At 37.5% G+C, this 19,633-nt stretch overlaps 1 protein-coding gene across 1 annotated transcript in view; it reads left to right on the top strand.

The window, feature by feature from the left end:
• The window catches only part of LOC139733492 (uncharacterized), a 35,280-nt gene that overhangs the window by 12,113 nt on the left and 3,534 nt on the right, over positions 1 to 19,633 (top strand). Inside the window, exons 11-24 of the mRNA XM_071644304.1 lie at positions 611 to 851; positions 1,297 to 1,373; positions 1,900 to 1,949; positions 2,967 to 3,162; positions 4,554 to 4,664; positions 5,099 to 5,152; positions 6,653 to 6,676; positions 8,136 to 8,235; positions 8,832 to 8,952; positions 9,749 to 9,902; positions 10,365 to 10,484; positions 11,849 to 12,150; positions 13,373 to 13,450; positions 17,441 to 17,491. Of these exons, the coding sequence (XP_071500405.1) occupies positions 611 to 851; positions 1,297 to 1,373; positions 1,900 to 1,949; positions 2,967 to 3,162; positions 4,554 to 4,664; positions 5,099 to 5,152; positions 6,653 to 6,676; positions 8,136 to 8,235; positions 8,832 to 8,952; positions 9,749 to 9,902; positions 10,365 to 10,484; positions 11,849 to 12,150; positions 13,373 to 13,450; positions 17,441 to 17,491 (1,679 nt within the window). The remainder of the gene's footprint in view (positions 1 to 610; positions 852 to 1,296; positions 1,374 to 1,899; positions 1,950 to 2,966; positions 3,163 to 4,553; positions 4,665 to 5,098; positions 5,153 to 6,652; positions 6,677 to 8,135; positions 8,236 to 8,831; positions 8,953 to 9,748; positions 9,903 to 10,364; positions 10,485 to 11,848; positions 12,151 to 13,372; positions 13,451 to 17,440; positions 17,492 to 19,633) is intronic.

Genomic DNA, 19,633 nt, shown 5'->3' with positions numbered 1-19,633 from the left:
GATAGATAGATAGATGGATAGATAGATAGATAGATAGATGGATAGATAGATAGATAGATGGATAGATAGATAGATAGATAGATGGATAGATAGATAGATAGATGGATAGATAGATAGATAGAGAGAGAGATGAATAGATAGATTGTGGTGGAAACACATCAACACTACAGGAGGAGGTGAGTGGGGACTATAGAATGAGAGACAGACAGGCAGACAGAGATTGGTAGATAATATGCATATATATAGAGAGACAGATAGGAAGAAACTATACATAGATATATCTACGTATATATATATATTTCTAATAGATATATTCAAATAAAAAAGAGATAGAGTTGCAGGGGTAGAAACATTACGTACAACTGTAGACAGAGAAAGAGTAAGGCGATGAGATAAAGAGGTTGGTAGAGAGAGGGAAGAAAAATACCAACAATAGATTTTTCCTGCTGATCTGCATCATTTTGTACTGTTGCTTTCTTTGGTTAGATGAAATGACCTCAAATTTTTGCAAGTTTGAATTAAAGAAAGAAGCATTTTTTTTTTTCATTCAGAGGAGAATGTGAGCAATATGAAGTCCTTGGCAAGTCATGGTTTCTCTTCTCGCACACAGACCCGAGAAGTCATCTCAAAGAAAATGAAGGACCGGTTTGACATGCTGACCGTTCCTCGTTCGGTCAGCCTCAATGACCTTTGCCACTCTCTGGCCATCAATCTCAACCTGACCAACGGCTCAGGCTTCTACCTGTGCAAGGCTCGAGAGGGTGTGACCATTGACCGTAGGATTGTCCTCAAGGATGCGGAGACAGGAGAGTTCATTGATGACTTCACACATGGCAAGGGTCCGAGCAAAGGTTAGCCTCCTTTCCAGGCTTTTGGACTCTCTATCTTCTTTCGTATTCATGGCAGGGTCAGAATGTCATCATAAACCCAGAACAAGCCAGTAAAGAAATAGTTATACAAAAGGAAGTTAAAATTTGAGCTGCATTTCTCAATTGCTTGTTTTTCCTTGAAATATGGAGAGACTATGTCAAAGGTATTGTAAACAAAAACTGTTTTGATGATGATAGTAATATTGATACAGATTAGAACATGACTTTGAATTGCAACTAAACCCATTAAATCTTATCTGATGTTGGGTTTTATTTCTTCTCTAAATTGCTATGAAATCAACAAATCTGTTTCATTTTTGAGGCATGTTGTCGGTGTATCATGAGGTGTAAGAAATCGCAATGATGATGCTTATTACATGAAATGTGTGTAATTTGTTTGTATCGACTTTATTTTGTTTTTACTCAGTGAATGTGAGGAGGATCCTAGGAGTCTCCTTGTATGAAACTTTTGAGCTAAATCCATCCAACTATCCTCAGTATCAGGTTAGTATCAAACACTGTTGGAAATGTCTCATGTATGTCACCTGTGCTTTTAAACATTGGTGTGAGATCCATCTGTGAATTTCAGATGTGGATATTCGTATGACAACACTGCTGTTTTCCAACATTTTCAGGATTGGGAAATTATATCAGTTTTTATTGAAATAAAATGGCAAATCTGAAAATGCATGCAATGTTGAATGTTGATGTAGGTGTATCTCAGTACTTTGGATGTTACCAATCAGTATTAAACTGTAATGCCTGTCATACTGAAATTATTGCATTGTTTAATTGTACTGCAAGGGAATTACACTTATTGGTGTGCTCAGTTTATCTGGAATCTATGAACGCATTCTTTTCTGGAATTCATTCATAACATTCTCATCCTGAAATTTATAGTTGTACGTGTATTTTCTTGTTGAATTTGTGAATATATATTTTTCTTTCTTTCTTTCTTTTAATTTATGATATTATGCATTCCTTTCTGGAATGTCTGGCGGCATTCTTTCCTGTTTTTTTTTCCCTTTAGATATTTGTTGAGAGTCCATCCAAGAACAAGTTGTTGAAGTCGGGCAGTATGTAAGTATGCCGTGGTGTGATGTCATGTTCATCATGACAGCAATATGTCCAAATATCTAATTGTATACATGTGGAATAGTGATAAATTGGGTGCAGAACAATAGCAGATGATCTTAACTTTCAGACAAACTGTAATTGCACTCATAATAATAGGAGGGTTTTTTACTTTTCTATGTTGGAAGATTTTAATTGCTTTAGTTCGAATCATTATATTTTGTAATTTTGCCAAAACCTGTCAATATTACTGAAGCATAATGTGTCCAGGCTTGAGATACTTCCTGAGTAGTACTAAATTTCTATGTTGTGTTTTAGGCCCTGTAACATTTTGTGTAGGGGCCTTGTGGTGAGGGTGTTTTACAATGTCTCCTCTTATGCCAGTTCAGTAGCTGCCATTACACTGGCAAAGCTTCACAAAGTTTAAGTTCTAGTTTTGCCAGTGCGACCTCAAATTTCTCCATAACTTCTCACTAAAACTGAGGAAATTTTCATAAAGTTTGTGCAGTCTGAACACACACAACTAAAACTTTGCAAAGTTTTTCACATGACCAGTCCACTTCTTGTTTGCAGTGCCTCCGAAGCGCATGCTCATTTGGGATGTATAAGTGTGCATTGTTTAATGTCACAATCGTTAGCCGTATTGTACATAAGCACCTGGTCCAGTGACTCAAACTTTGAGAACTGAAACTTCGATAAGTTTGGCTGCTATCGTGACCAGACAAGCAAACTTCACAAAGAGTTCTCAAAATCAAACTTTGAGATGATGTGGCAGTGTGACCGCTGCTTGTATGAACTTCTTACAATAATGTAAAAGTGGATATTTTTGCGCTCAGCCATGTAAGATGAGTTTTAAATTCTGCAGAATCAATACATCAACCACTGTGATGTATGGCAAGCATAAATATTACCATGCTTTTATTTTCGCACTAGCTTCTAATTGCGCGAAATGCTTGAAAATTTCACACCACAAAAATGTTCACTTTTGCAGTAATCCTCAAATCTCTTCCCCTGTTCCACCAGCTTCCTCTACCAAGTCTTCCCTGGTAACTCCCTCCAATGGGAGGCACTCTTCTTTAAGGCCTGTAAGGTTGGTGAGATGGATACCGTCCAGAAACTGGTGGTCTTCTTCCAGGACAAGAAACCTGGCTTCATCAACGCCAAGGAGAAGAAAACGGGGAATATCGGTCTCCACATGGCTGTTAGGAACGGCCACTATGTGAGTATCTACCCTTGACATACTACTAACACTTTGTCCTTTACTGTTGTCATGTCTACAGTATGGAAAGGGTAGATCTACACACTGTATGATGATGACGAACAGCATTTATGTAGTGCAAATTGTCTGTAAACAACATTAAGACACGGCTGGCTCTCACACTGTATCATACATTATTCACAAAGTTGCTGACTTGACTTGACTTCCTATTGTTTGGAGTAGGCCAAAATAAACCAATTCAAGTTGATATTTGTAGATCTGATATAGATTTCTTTAACCCTAAAAAGACTGGGGGGGGGCCTAAAAGGCCCCCCCCCCCTCGACATTTCGCGCGATTACTCTGCAACAGGCAATGCTCTCGCCGCGATGCTCTATGACTTTTTTCTTTCGAGTTTCGCGCACATTTTGACACCAAATTTGTGACGCCCGGGGGTACGGTTCTGAAGTTACATAACTTTTTGTACATGCACGTGAGGCCGAAAATGGCTCAAAAATGTGATTTTGTGTACAAAGTCAATGGAAATTTAGTTTTTTCACATGGTTCATATAAATATGCTTATTTTTACTCTCAATGGCTTAAATTAATTTATTTTAGGAGTATTATGCTTCAAAAAGTGTCTGCCACAAATTTTGTTTAAAAAAACAGCAAAAACAAAAGGTCGAAAAAACAAAGAAATACATAAGAAATTCATAAAACAGTAAAATAAATAAGAATTTAATTTTGATACCGAATTTTTTTTCGAGTGCATTTGCCAAGAATGCCACAAAGAATAATTAGACCAAAAATGAGCACTTTTGGAGCTTTATTTACTGATTTAGATCAAAGAGTCTGATTTCACGCATAAATTAGCGTAATTAATCAAACTAAAATAAAAGAAGACTATTTTGGAAAATTTAAATATACATTCTTGTAGATTACATCGCACACTACCATTGTGCAAATTTCCGCGGCGATCGCGTGATCTGCAGCCGAGATCTTAAGGGGGGGCCCTTTAGGCCCCCCCCCCCCAGTCTTTCGAGCTACCAAAATAGCCCAGTCTTTTTAGGGTTAAAGGAGTTTTTGCTCTCTTGCCTGTAGAAATGTTCATTTAAAGAATTCAAAAGACAAGGAATTGCAGTTGTTCTATAAAGTGTAATCATTATTATCAGTTTAGATATGTTTTCTGATATGTTTTCTGTTTTAAAGCTGTAATCAATATTTGAGATATTCTAATTTAAGTGAGGAGGTTTTGTAATATATACCACATGAGATATGAGGTCTTGTTATGGAGTTCTGCATTATGAAAATTTAGCAAACATTTTTGCTATGCTCCAACAGTTTCCAACTTCTGAAAGTAATACTGTGTCCATTGAGTGAAAGTTCTTTATGTCATCATCCTTTCCATCTCCAGCACATTGCTCTCTTCTTGCTGGAGAATGGAGCCAAGATGGATGCCAAGAATGTTTCAGGTGCCACGCCTTTCTTCAGTGCGGTAGAAGGTCTCCACAAGGGGATCAGTCAGGTGGGTCACTTACTGGGGTCTGGAGACACTTTGATCAACCGTCCAGCTGGCTAACTGTTTGTTTTGTTTTGTTTTGTTTTGTTTTGTTTTGTTTTGGTGTTTTTTTTTAAGTGATAAACCAATACTGTAAAGGTGGAAATTTTCTGGACATATCACATAAAATGAAGTTGGTGCAAAAATGAAATTGTGTGAATTTTCTACTTGTTAGATGTAATAACATTTTATATCTTTGATTCAAGGTTTGTTAGTGTACATGTATATTGTAGAGATGTAACTGCTCTTTGTTGATTTCTGTGGCTTCTTGTGATTGTTTGGGATTATGTTTCCTTAAATAAACAATTCTGTGTTATTTGACAGATATTCTACCAGGTATCTGATACTCTTGTCATTAAGTATGCAAGGCATATCCTACATTCTTCATTTCATACCTACAGATGTTCCGCATCAGTGATGTTTCTGGAACCAGTTCATTTGCCAAGGATAACAAGGTGAGACTCTGACTAGTGATCTAGACTTAACCCTATTCTAACTGGGGGGGGGGGGGGGGGGGGGGGGGGGGGTCAAATTGACCCCCCCCTTGACATTTCGCGCCACGATTCCGCAACGCGCAAAGATTTTGCCACGTCGTTTCATGACTTTTTTCATTGAAGTCTCCTGCATATTTTGAGACCAAATTTGCGACGTCCGGGTGCATCGTTCTGAAGTTACGCAATGTTTTGCATATGCATGTCAACCCGAAAACAGCTCAAGTTCATGATTTTGTGTGCAAATCCAATGCAAATTGTGTTTTTTTTTTTGTTTAATTGATATAAATTAGATTATTTCAACTTTTAACCATTGAAATTAATCGATTCCAATGAAGATAAGCTTGAAAAAGTGCCTGCAACAAATTTTGGCAAAAAACAATAAAAAACAAAAGGTAAAAAAACAATAAAATACATAAGAAATTAGCAAAACAATAAAAAACAAAAGAAACTGATTTTGATTGCGCTATTTTTTTACAAGAAAATTGTTCGATGTGTCTCGAGGAACTCTGACACAAAAATTTAGCAATCCTTTAATCTTTTTAATGGAGTTATAGGTGAAGATATGATTTCATGCGTAAATTTGCATAATTAATTCATTAAAAAATACAAAATCAAATTTTTTCTCTTGTGTGGCCATATAATCTTGTAGTTGACATCTGGCTCTATGTGCCGGCAAAATTTCGCGGCGATCGCGTGATCAGCGGCCGAGATGTGAAGGGGGGTCAAATTGACCCCCACCCAGTAAAAACTTGGTCTCAAATAGCCCAGTTAGAATAGGGTTAAACCAGCTCAGATTATGTTTAAAGCCACAAAGCATTTAACACCCATTTACTGTAAAACCAGAAATGTTTGCGTGCATTTTGATTCCACAAAATTTTCGAGAGCCAAGATTCGCGAAATTAAAATGCACACAAAAGTTCTTAATATCTACACTCTATGCAGTGAATGCCAGTGGCAATTCACAAAAATTTCATGCAGCGAAAAAGGCTGTTGGCTCCAATTCGTGAAAATTTCATGCTACGAAAATATCTTGCTTTACAATATATCAAACCTGAATTCAAAGACTTTAGGTACTGTTGTAGTTTACAATGGACATAGTAGACTTTTTTAGTTACGATGAATTTGTTTTACTAATATCGTTCTGTATTTATTTTTAATTATTCTACCAACCTCATAATGAATTTATACTAGTAATCACTTTTGTTTCATGTGAGGAGAACTAAGACATCCATGGTAAATGATCATCATATATTCTGCACATTTTTCAATCATAGAATGGATGATTATTCCCATAAAAACACTCATTTATGCATGTTATATGTCTTTATATGCACCTAAATTTGTGTGACTTGTTCAGTTGTACAAGAAACCCCAGCAAACATTGATATGTAGGCTCTAAACTCTGGTATGTGTTGACAAATATACTGCTTCTAAATGCAAATTTCTTTTCCTTATTTATAGGGTCTTCATGGCAACTGCGCTCAGGTAATCATTATACCTATTAAAGTTTATCATCACAAGTTACAACATATCCTTAGTCCTGATGATTATTTCTGAAAATACAAACAAGGCATTGCATAGACAATATGAAAATGCAACACAACAAACCCGACTCAAATTGTGAATAGTGTCTGGTATACCATGCATGATACTTGGGAGAGTGTTGAAAAGAAGAAGGCAATTGGTAAAAATAAACAAACAAACAAAACAAGTCTCAGGTGTAACAATATCAATGATTTCTATGGAAGAGACAGGGGTTCAAGTAACTCTCCCTCATTAACAGTTACCTGCTGGATATTAGTATGGATCAGCAAAAAAAAATAAATAAATAAATAAATAAATAAATGGATAAGAAATACGCACACACACACACACACACACACACACAAACACACACACACACAACAAAACAAAACAAAACAAAGCATACTTTAGTAGATGTATCACCATGTGCGCTTTGCTCAGGTACAATAGTCAACACTGCACACTGGCACTGGTCCGACGGTCCCAGTCAAGTAAAAATCACTGATGGACCAGTAACTTTTTTACAAATGAACCAGTAAAACATGGAAAAACTGGGTACCTTCTGTTCTGACAGACAGGTCGGACAAATAGAAAAAAATGGGTTAGTGTGCAGCCCTGCAATAGTGTAAGGCCAAACTCAGGCTCTGTAAACACAATGCAGGTTTTGCTCTTTGTTGACATTACATTTAGAATATCTATTGTCTCTTCTGCAATATCATCGATGATGAAATTATACCCACTAAATATTTGGATTTTGCAGTGTAACAATGCATTCATGAATATTCACAAAACATGTTATGTTTACAGAGATCTCATAATAATGCCCTGTTATCTAAAGTATTATGAAGTACCATGATTGATATTAAAAAAGCGATAGGGTATTTTAAAGGTGTAGTTTGTTGTGGGCGTTGCAAAGAAATGATGTAGAAGCAGGTACACAAAATCTGCTGTCAATGATGAGTTTGTGATAAGCCTGTCTTTCTATTTCTAGCTTGTCATCAGGAAAGATGGGTGACTCATAAAAAGATTCAGAAATATTGCAAATGAATAATTGTTCTTGTTTTCCTTGTGACCCAAGATTTAGAAATAGTGGTAAATGCTGTATAAGCTGTTATTTTCACTAGGTTTTAATTTTTGTGAATTACTGTTGGACTGTGAATGTAACAACATGCAAAAATATCTTGAACTGAGAGACATTAGTCCACTTATAGCCTCAGTGTCAAAAATGTCTGTGACCTCATCATTTACAAATTATGTAGGTAAAAGTAACGGCTTTTACAGTAGTAGTTTTAGCCATTCCAAGTAGCAATTAATATCAGTGTGCACTTTGAGAATCTGTAGAAAAATAATGAGAATGGAACCTATTTACATGGGCAATGGAAATGACAAGGGTGCTTGATGGTGCATTCTTTGATTTCAGCTTCTTGTGGAATGGAGTGCTAACATTTGGGCCAAGAACAAACTGGGCAAGTCAGCTTTTGATGTGGCAAAGAATGATGAGCAGAGGACAGAACTCATAGGTGAGTATTTAGTGCTTTGTTTGTCCATTGACTTCTTTTTGTGATGTACACAAGCTGCAAAGTTTCCATAATCTGAAGGATCGTAGCAAAATATACGTGTATGTAACCATAATACTAAAGGTAAAGGTACAATGTAGTCATGAGGTAGAACTAGTATATATCAAGAAATTGTAATAAAAATCATGAGATGAGGCTACTGTTGACAATCGATATTTGATGTATGCAGCAATGTATTATGTTAACTGACCTAAGTTTTAAAGAATGGGAGCTGTATTATAAGCATGTTACTGGAGTTTGATTACCTGTTTAAGATGAGCTGAATTTGCTATAATATGCATTTCCCATAGACACTAGCGCGTGTATACTCAGGACTCGTCTTCAATGGGTTAAGATATATGACAGATTGTTCCTCTTGCAAATTTTTTTTTTTTCTGACAATAAAAAAACTATGTAGGCCTATACTTTCATGAGAGTTACATCTGATGGTCTGAATCTGGACTTGGATGACCAAAACCTAATCAATGCAATGCTTTTCAATCATAGCCTACATTTGATCTGATGGTATCTTCTACTTTCCTTCCATTCTTTCTGATCAGGTTACTATGAACATCTACAGGCTGCTATTCCCAGGTTGATGAGGGGTGATATCGCCCTCTTGAGGCGGATGGTGGAAGATCACTTTGCTGGCATCAAAAAGTTTGCCAGTCTTCGAAGCAGGTTTGTGTATCTAGCTTTCTACAATATGGAGTAATTCTGCAATGCTATTCTTACATGTTTTGATTCTTCTGCTTACTGCTACTGGAATCACCAGAAAAGATTATCAATATGATGCTGCAGTACAAATTGTAATACTGTATACGCCATATTTTTCGCAAGTCTAAATTTTTGGCGAATCTGGACTTCCCGACAATTTCGCGAGTGGTTAAATTCGCAATCGTGGAGTCCTGTACTGAACAGAGAAGTGTACACGCGTAGGTCACATTCATATCGGGATCAGAGTTAATATTTTCCTGTGTCTTTAATTTCGCAAATAGCACCTGACTCGCAAAATTCGCGAAAATAAAACCCTCGAAAAATATTCGGCGTATACAGTATATCATTGTGGGATTTAATATCCTTCCTGTAGTACTATGTTATTGGTGGAATTTGTTACTTGATTATTATGATTATAAAATTGTTATTTTGCTCTCTTTCATTCCTTTTTGTAGTGATTCTGTTTGCATATAAAAGTCCGTGTCAAGATTATCTGATTTAAAAACAACCCACCCGTACATTTACAATGTCTTTGTGAGAAGCTGTGACAAGTAACATAATAGTATTGACTGTTGAATAATGTTACTTAAGGAAACCTCGTATTCAATTGAAATGTTGTCTACTCTGTAAAATGATATTTTCCCTGCTATGCAATAGATTTTGACTTCCATTTTGTATTTGTTGACAGGGAAGTGAAATGTGGCTTATACAGCTGTATGTTGAGAAATTATCTCATTTAAAAATTTGTTTTACTTGTCAGGTGTATCAATGGCAGTACACTGATCCACACGGCAGCATACTTTGGAGTAATTCCAGTACTGAAGGTACTTCTCAAAGAGCGAGTGGATGTTAACCTGCGGGACTACAAGGGGGCCACTCCACTACACAGAGCCAAGGACAAACCTACCATACGGGTCAGTGCCAAGCCTATGTCCAGCCAACCTCAGTTGCTTTATCAGAAATATCTCTCTTTCACCTAGAAGTCCAGGGCAATACTTAATTGATGAAGAACTCTAGATTTCGTGATCTTGTCTAGCTGTTAACTGATTTTAGTTAAACTTGACAGAATGGCCACCTATTTACAAGGACAACATGTTCCGAGAAAGACTTATTGGTCACATTGGTCAACTATCACATTAGGCCATTTGTCCACAGGGACAGCTTGCCCACAAAGACAATTTGTCCATAAAAACCACCAAGGTTGATTCTATTTCAAGCATCTTGCTTAATGTTAGACCTGTGTAAAAGGACAAATTTTCCGTGAAGATTGTTAATGTTTCTGTTTGTTTGTTTGTTTGTTTTTGTCTGTTCTATGTAGTTAATTTTATGTGCTGGTTCAACCCCTGTCTAATTTTCTCCCTCATTTTAAATGACAGCTGCTGCTTGAGAATGGAGCCATGCTGAATGCTATTGACTCCGAGGGAAACACACCGCTGCATGTCAAGTGCTTTGGGGAGGCAGGCAAACCCACTCAGATGGAATGCATACAAGAACTGGTGAGTGGTGGGGTGGTGTGTAAGGGTGTGGCGGTTGTGTGTAAGTGTGTGGCGGTTGTGCGGTGGTGTGGTGAGGTGGTGTAGTGAAGTGACCTGGTGTTGTGGTGATTTGGTGGTGTTGTGTTGTGGTGGTGATGTGGTTGTGAGATAGTATGGTGGTGTACTGTGGTGGCAAGACAGTGTTTTGTTTTTGCTGGTGAGATGATGTTGTGGTGGTGTGTTGTGGAAATGGTGTGGTGGTATGGCAGTGTAGTGGTGAAGTGATGAGGTGGTGTGGTGAGGTGTGGTGGTATGGGGTGTGGTGAGGTGGTGTAGTAGTATGGTAGTGTGGTGGTTTAGTAGTGAGGTGTAGTGATGGTGGTAGTGGTGGTGTGCTGAGGTGGTGTTGTGTGGTGTGGTGGTGTGGTAGTGTGGTTGAGATGTGGTAAGGTGGTGTTGTGTGGTAGCATGGTGGTGTAGTAGTGAAGTGTGGTGGTGATGGTGGTGGTGTGATGTGTGTATGTGGTGGTATGGCGTGATGTGGACATGGTGTAGTGCTGTAATGTGGTTGAGGTGTGGTGGTGAGGTGAGGTGTGGTTGTGCGATGTTGGGATGTGGTGATCTGGTAAGGTACAGTGTGGTAGTGAGATGGTTTAGGAGTGAGGTGTAGTGGTGGTTGTGCTGCTGAGGTGGTGTGTGGTGTGGTAGTGTGGTGATGTGGTGGTATGGTAGTGTGGCGGTGTAGTAATGTGGTGGAGGTGTAGTGATGAGATGATGTGATGGGCGTGAGATGTGGTTGTGGTTTAGAGGTGGTGAGATGGTGTGGTGGTGAGGTAATGAAATGGCATGGTGGTAATAATATGTGATGAAGAGTTAGTGTTGTGGTTGCGAGATGTTGTGTTGGTTATCTGGTGTTATGGTGGTCAGATGGTGATTTAGTGGTATTGTTGTGAGGTGGCAAGGCGATGTGCCGTGGTGGTAGTGTGTTGGTGATACCTGCTGCAAAACTTACTAATTCCATGCAGGTCACAAAAAGTGAACATATGATTGCAACCAACAGGGGCGGATCCAGGAATTCCGTGAAGGGGAGGCGTCTTTGCAGAATTAAAGGGGGCATATGCACCCCCCATTTTCCTTTTTATTTCTTTTGTTTTAACCAAAAAACAAAGAGGGGGCATGCGCCCAGTGCACCCCCCCTCTGGATCCGCCACTGACCAAGGTAGCAATAGGTAGTAAGATTTCATGGTGTTTGTCACCACATCTGCTTGCAGTCATTTTTAAGTTGAATTTTTAAAAAACTTGGTGGAATGAACTAAATGCTCATGTATAGTTTGACAGTAACAGAATATTTATATGATTTGTCATATTTTCATAAACCTTTGCAGCTGTCAGAGAACATAAAGCTGACACATCGGAACCACAAGGAGCTGATGGCCATCCACTGCTGTGCCATGCAGGGCCGCATCGACGCCATCCAGGTCCTGCTGGAGCTGGATACGGCCAAAGAGGGCGCCATTCGTACCAGCCTGGAGAAAGAGGACCCCAAGTCGCCCCCCTCCCTGCCCCATCTTGCCCTGGCCAATGACTTTCTGGAGTGTGGAGAATGGCTGATAGAGCAGGGATTTACCTTCAAGGAACATGAACAGGACATCCTGGTACATAGGCTACTCACAGAGCAGATCAAGAGGTGAGAAATTGAAAGGTCACTGCACTTTTAGAGGTCAAAGGTTGAACTCGTCAACGAATATATCCTGTTACTAACAGAGCAAAGATATCACCGTAATGGGACATATTAGCAGGACACATTAGCAGGACATCTTGGTACCGAAGGTACTTATGGAGCATAGCGCAAGGTGAAAAGGTCACAGGTCAGTGCACTTTTGTGTAGGTCAAAGCACTTTTTTGCTCTTACAGAATGTAAATCATTCAGAATGTGTGAATGACAGCCTGTAGTGATCTCAATCCACAAAGCATTTTGTTTTTTTTTTGTGGCAGGGAAACACTTTGGTGCATGTGGCATGTGGTTGAATTCCAAAAACTGTGTCTATTTATTATATTTATTGTAATCTATCTTTATCTTTCTTGTCTTATAAATCACTACAAGTGTAAAAAATAAGCATGTCATTCGTAAATTTGGCAATTATGGATCAACCAGTTGAGCAAGGTCAGGTTAACCTGTTGAAGATGAGTCCTGAGTATACATGTACTTGGGCAGGTGTCTATTGGAAATGCGTGTTGTAGTAAAATCAGTCCATCCTCAGTGGGTTAACACTATCTGTGCCAGAGACTGTAGACAATGTGTAGGGTTGGGGGTACCACGTATCGTCGCCCTAAGGATCTGTAGCTTGTTTATTCTAAAAATATAACACAAATCTGCCTAATTCTTACCTCAAATATGCCATAAATACTTTAGTTTTGAATGTCGTGACCGTCTCGTTGATTATGAATCTCCGTTTTAAAATAGCGCAATTTTAGTGCGTGCGTTTTGTTTTCTTCGCGCAGCTAAAAAGGGAACCTTGCGATCGGCACCCCCTCCCCTCGATAGGTATACACGTGAATTTCACAGCATAGGTAATACACGTGAATTTCACAGGCCATAGGTAATACACGTGAATTTCACAGCCATGCGTCGTTGCTGAGCAGATGTGTAATTTTTAGCTTGGTTTGTTTGAGTTTGATTTTCGTTTCTTCGTTTTTATTGTCTTTATAGCTCATGACACTTAATCCCGCGCATACCTTTTCGTTCTATACGCAAACAGCCATGATACGCAGGGTGCCGATGGGAAGGTGCCCTGCCGATAGGTGGTGCCCCAACCATACAATGTCATGGGGTTTTCTGAGCCAATCAGCACTCCAAGCACATAAAGGGTTAAGTCTTATTCCTTGTATTTGTGTGTATTATCATGTAGCAAACAGCGACTGGACATCATGCGCTTCCTGTTCAAACATGGAGCGGACCTGGACCAGCGATACGCTGGAGGAAATACGTAAGTCGGCCTTCTTTACATCTCACCCTACATTACTCCTCATATACCCCAGGTTTCTTCACCCTTTAACAAGACAGATACAGTGTATATCCCACCTTAATACCTCATAGAATTTATATCCATACCCAATCATGAGTGTCCATATACATTGCTGACATTTACTGGTATACTGGTATTTATGTATTCAAAAATCTTCACAGAAAATTGTGATTCATTGGTGTATGGCTCAAGTGGTACTTAGCACGCGTTCATCATCAACTCACATAACTTGATATTTTATAAATGCATACCATGGTTTATGAAGACATGAATTTAGGATACAAAAAACCTGATACAAGCAATGCATTTCACACAAATATTAGTTCCAAGAACTAAATGCTGTCAAGTCTGCTTGATTGGAAATTAATCCTTAGACCCACATAGTTGCATATTTGTTGGGCCTAAAAGATTGGAGAGTTTAGTGGGTTGGTGTGTTTATGGTTATGTATCTATGTCCACTCACTGATGAATTTTTGCAATGTGATAAGCTCATTTGATTGTGATGCTTTTGGCAAAATATTGATAAATTACTGTAACATAATTATTTTGCATAGATGCATACTTAATGAGTGGTGATTAATCAGCGTTTTCTCATGTTATTGAATCCTTATCAACCAAAGGAGTTAGAGTTCAATTTTACTTCACTCAAGATTAAATCAGACTCTTTTATTGATTCATTACTGAGAAATTAATGTTAAGTAGTTTAAAGACAAAATTTAAATTGACATTCCACAAACAAAATGGTTCCATGGATAGAATTGCAGTTTAGTACATTAGTTATGTTACTGTTAATAGAAATCGACACAAATTCAAAAGCAATCAAATTTACTCCTAAATCAACCTCAACTGACCCCTTTGCTCTGACTAATGTCCACATATCCCCTCCTTTGTTTACCGACTCGTATTACGGGCACAAATTGTAATAATGATTAGATTAACTAGTGCTGAGAATGATGTGAAATGATTTAATATGAAATATTACCTTCTTATGCCCTTTGAAGAAGCTTTATTATTGTTATCAACAACTTATAGTATAGTATTTGCTGTGTAAAAGCTTGTTTGAAACATTTCATGCAATTTTGGAAATAGTGATGAAAATCCATATTGCATAGTATTGGTGTGTTTGTGTGTGTATTTATATGAAGTATATTCATTTCTAATCAACAGAGTATTGTAACTTCATGCTATATCATTGGCAAAGTGCAGTGCAGCAGAGGAAAATCACTACACATTTAATCAGCTTTACATAATATGTATTTGACATCCAAAGGCTGAAGAATGAAACTAATGAATGATAGTCAATCTAACTCTGATTATTATTGTAATTACTGATTATTACGGTAATAATTAATAATTTCATAAGCTCCCTTGTGGAGATGTCCCTTTTGAGCTCCATTGTGGAGACATTATATTAGCATAACACTGTATATTTAATAATATTTTTGATTTGATTTGTCTGGGGCATTTTTTTTTTTTAAAGGGTCCCATTTTTATATAAGCACAACAACAATAACAACAACAATCTAACTCTCTCACCCCTAGAGTGCAGGAAGAATGTGAAAACATGGAAGAAAAGTGAATTGAATCGAGAGTGTACCTTTGATAAATAAACTGATATTTCATAGCCCATTGTATAAAGAAACCTCCAGCTCTGTATAAAGTCTGTGGGAATTTCAGAATTTTGTTTGGAACGTGTTAAAAGGGGCTGACAAAAAAGTTTGCCTTAAATAGACAATGAGAAAGAAATCCTCTAAAGTCTAGATAGTGGCAAGTATTATTAAGTAATATATTAACTGTCTTTTACAACATTCTGCTAATGAAGACCATGAAACAAATCTGTGGGACTGGTAGAAATCATTGTTTTAAATGTAACTTTTTGTGTAATTTGATTCTCAAACTTTCGGTCTTCAAGCTATTTTTGTAAATCCGCATTACCTCCATTTACTTTACCTGATATTTTCTTGCATGGATCGATTAATTAAGAGTCTTTTTAGTTTTTTCGTTTAGTTGCCAAATTTTTAAGTTAAAACATACCAGTATTAATCCATAGTATATGTCTTGTAGAAGTTTTGTTCCCTAACCCTAGCTGTCACAAGGGATATCGATGCTGTAGTAGATTCAAACTTAATCGTAAGATATCTTCTTTTGTTTTTTCTGGATCAGTAAGTTGCTGCCTAGTGTACAGTAACAGCACTCCCTACGGCTAAGCACTGCATCTGGGGGGTGTTTCATCAACGTTTATCAGCGCTGACAACTCGAATCACCATAGTAACAGTCAGTGACCAGAGCATCTCAGCCAATCAAAACCAAGGATTTTGCTGAAATTGTCAGTGCTGACAAACGTTGATGAAACACCCCCCAGGTATTCACAAGCTTGCCTGCATATGCTCACCTAGGTTTTTATAGAAACAATATTTTCTTTTAATCCCTGCCATTTAAACACCTAGAGACTGCCCATGGTAAACCCTGTGTGACATCTTTAGTGGAACATTTACAGAAACAGCAATTTTATGCTTTCTTTACAATTTCCCCAAAGCATTATTAATCTTTTGTTTATGTATGAGTGTTTGCTGATCTTTGTGCAGTCAGTGTTACTGAATTGTATTTAAATTGTTAATTTCCATGCCCCCAGAAACAGTTATTTTATTCTTGAAGTGTTTATTGATGTCTGTGCAATCAACTTATTGGAATGTATTAGTTTGCATTGTGATATACCCTGCTTATATTTTGTTTCTGTCCACTTAACAATTTTATTTTGTCTGCACATGCATATATATATATTTTTGTTCTCCCGTCTAATTGTCATACTGCATAGATATATTGTGTATTGTTTCCTTTTCCATCTTAGTTTAAAGGGATCGTATAGTTTTGGTTGAGACCTAATTTCAGGTTTCTAACATTTTTTGGTGAGATAATGAGAAACCTCTTATGAAATATGAAAGAACATGTAATTCCATGAGGAATTCAACGCTTATTTGGTGAAAATTGGTTTTGAAATGGCTGAGATATCCAAAACAGAGCGATTCTAATAAATGTGGGACCCACACTTTTTTACGATCGCTTTGTTTTACTTTGTTTTTGGATGTTTCAGTCATTCCAAACCCGATTTTCATCAAACAAACTTTGAATTCCTCTTAAAATGGTATGCTCTGTGCTATTTCATAAGTGTTTTCTTGGTATCTCGCAAAAAGTTAAAAGCCTAATTCTCATCTCCACCAATACTGTACCATCCCTTTAAGCTGTATGTGATGGTGGCAGTTTTTCTGAAGTTTTGCAGAATTTTTGCTGATTAGTTTTCAATTCAAATCAAATTGATCACATTTACAAATCTACATCCCCCACTTTATAGATCAGAGTTAAATGAATAGAAAATTGCAAATGACGCGTACAATCTAATATATGTCCATGTCGCCACTGTGAAAGCTTCCTAGTATCTTACCTCAGTACAACATACAAGGCTCTGTATGTAACACGAATGTTGACAAAGTCTTCATGAAGAAGAGGAGACTCCAAGATTTCAATTTTCTCCATACTCGTTTTATTTGTAAAGTAATCTTTTACAATTTTGCCAATGTGAAAGGCTTTGTTTTTACCAACAATGGCAATGATTTATTTCCATTTGTAATATCTTGATTTTTGGGTCATATACTTCATATTGATATTAACATCTTGTCAGGGCCCAGGGGTTTTATATTACTCCTCTTAAGATTAAATTTGTTTTTGTTATTGTTTTAAATCAAGTTACTGAACATTTCATATCATATCAATAATATCAATACATTGCACTGAAACTTACAAACATTTAGACTTGATTGTATTTGTGAATGGATGCAAACTCATTGATCCTTCCTGGTAGTCATAAACCAAGTTCATCGCACTTTTTATCCTCCCTACTTTGTGTGATAATCAGTGCGTTTGATGTCTTCCTGTTGGTGTCTCTTCATTTTAAAGCCCTTTGCATTATGCAGCTGGAATGATGACTCAAGTAGTCAGGATGAATGCGTAAGACTTGCTTGCATGCGGATAAACCTTGGCTCCTCCTTCTCTACTTCTGATCTCTTTCAAGAAAAAAATCACTTTAAAAAAAACCCTTAAATAAAGTTACTGTCTTTTGCAGGCACTTGGCATGGACTGGTTTCCGTCCTCTTCCTCTTGAATTTGCATGATTTTTCTCATCATCATCACATTTTTGTGTTCTCTCCCGAAGTTTGTCTCATCTTGTCATGTTTCGGTATCATGGTGGTGTCAGATTTGCTCAAAGACCTGGGGGGCATTTCATGAAGGAACTTGTCGGATGAAATATCTGGGGGGCGTTTCATCAACGAGTTCATCGGAGGTTTTCAGCGACAAATTTGTTATCAGCCAATCAGACGCAAGGATTTCAGTAGCTTTTCACATTTGTCAGTGTAAATCACTGACAAAAAGTTTCATGAAATGGTCCCCAGACAAGTCAGTTATATCCGACAAGTTTTGAGAAATTCTTTAGTCTGATTGGCTGATTTCTCTGAACTTGTCGGATATAATTGACTTGTCGGACATTTTATCCGACAAGTTCCTTCATGAAATGCCCCCCTGGTAGCGTGGGGATTCCATAGAGGGGAAGGCTGGCCTGATTCAATCCCTGTAACAAAGTATGTACAGCTTTATCACTGCTCACTGTGCAAGTATACACACAGCCAGACTTGACACTGAAGTTGAACCTTTCAGATAAACATAATACATGTACATGCCTACGCAAATATTGGCTGACAGGCAATTCTATTTTAGCAGGCCTTTGTTAGTAGTTGTTTTTTCATGTACCGTTCCCCGGTGGGTATAGGATGAAGATCAATATTTAATTGGGCCTGCCTTCTGTCCCCATGCTGCTGGGTCTTTAACCATGTCATACATTCATAACTAGACTATAACTGGTGAATAATTTCCATGAAATCCGAATGATAATCTAATGTACTCACTCTCTAAACCCCATCTAACCTACCATTTGGTTATAACTTCCAACATCATTAATATTTACCTTGCCTTGTGGATTTTTAACTCTGGAAAACTAGATGTTTTGTGTGTTCTAGGCTCTGCAATCTTCCATAACTCCCATAATTACCCTTCTCCCCAACCCCACTCCCATTTTAACTCAACTGAACCAAATTTTTGACTGACTTTTTTTAAAAAATCTAAGTGTGTATAATAACAAAGAAATTTCATGGTATGACCTCGGCTCTTAACTGGTTTTCCCATCATCCATTCTAATCCACTTGGTGTGAAATCATTAACAGTCAAAATAAACAGAGCTGTGATAGTGATAGGTGAGAACTCATCAGGATTTGATACTTTGGTACAATTGCATATCCATGATTTAGTCCGTATTTGTATGGATTTGTTTTAAAATATATATATAATCTCATATTCACCACAGGTGAAGACAAGGGATGTCATAGTACAATGTATGTCAACTAGATTACTTGAAGCTTTTGACACTCAGTCTTCTTTAGCTGTATAGTCTGTACACAAACTGGTGTGATTTAAAAAAATGTAATAAACTGAGGTGCATGCATTAGATACAGTAGAAACATTGAACATAAAATGAAATAATAAGTTATGGGTTAATTTAATAGAATGAACACATTGGACTGGATATGATTTCAATATAACAGTTTTAGAATGTATTTGGGGATTTGAAAGCATAAGACAATGAAGTATATACTCGAATATGATATGCATATATATTTACGAACATATCACACAGTGAAAAAAATTAAGTATTGGTAAGCAGAAATGAAGATGATTATAATACAATTGAGTGTAGTTACCTGCTTGGCAGATGTGTTTGTTGCTTGTGTTGTGTTGTGTTGTTCTCTGTGGTGGGATGAGGGGGAATCATGTAAATCAAAAACATTTCTGGGATGGATGGTGAGTACTGTGTGATGGTGTGTGTCTGGTAGGGTTTGGGTCTGGTGGCGGCTTGCAGATGTGGGTTGATTGTCCATGTATGACTTTATGGTATGGAAAAACATCAAATTTCAGTGTGGTGAGGTTAATAAATTGAAAATAGCTTAATCATTTAAAGTTTTCCTGTGAATAAAAAGTACTACATGCATACTGAAATGATATATCGTCGCTGGGGTGACAAGACCTCGTATCTCAAAAATG

This window comes from Diadema antillarum, unplaced genomic scaffold (assembly GCF_040938485.1).
Source record: "Diadema antillarum isolate AM-2024a unplaced genomic scaffold, OU_Dant_1.0 seq00000481_RagTag, whole genome shotgun sequence".
NCBI lineage: Eukaryota > Metazoa > Echinodermata > Echinoidea > Diadematoida > Diadematidae > Diadema > Diadema antillarum.
Note: the sequence above shows the minus strand (reverse complement) of the source record. Positions and strands in the feature narration are given on the sequence as shown.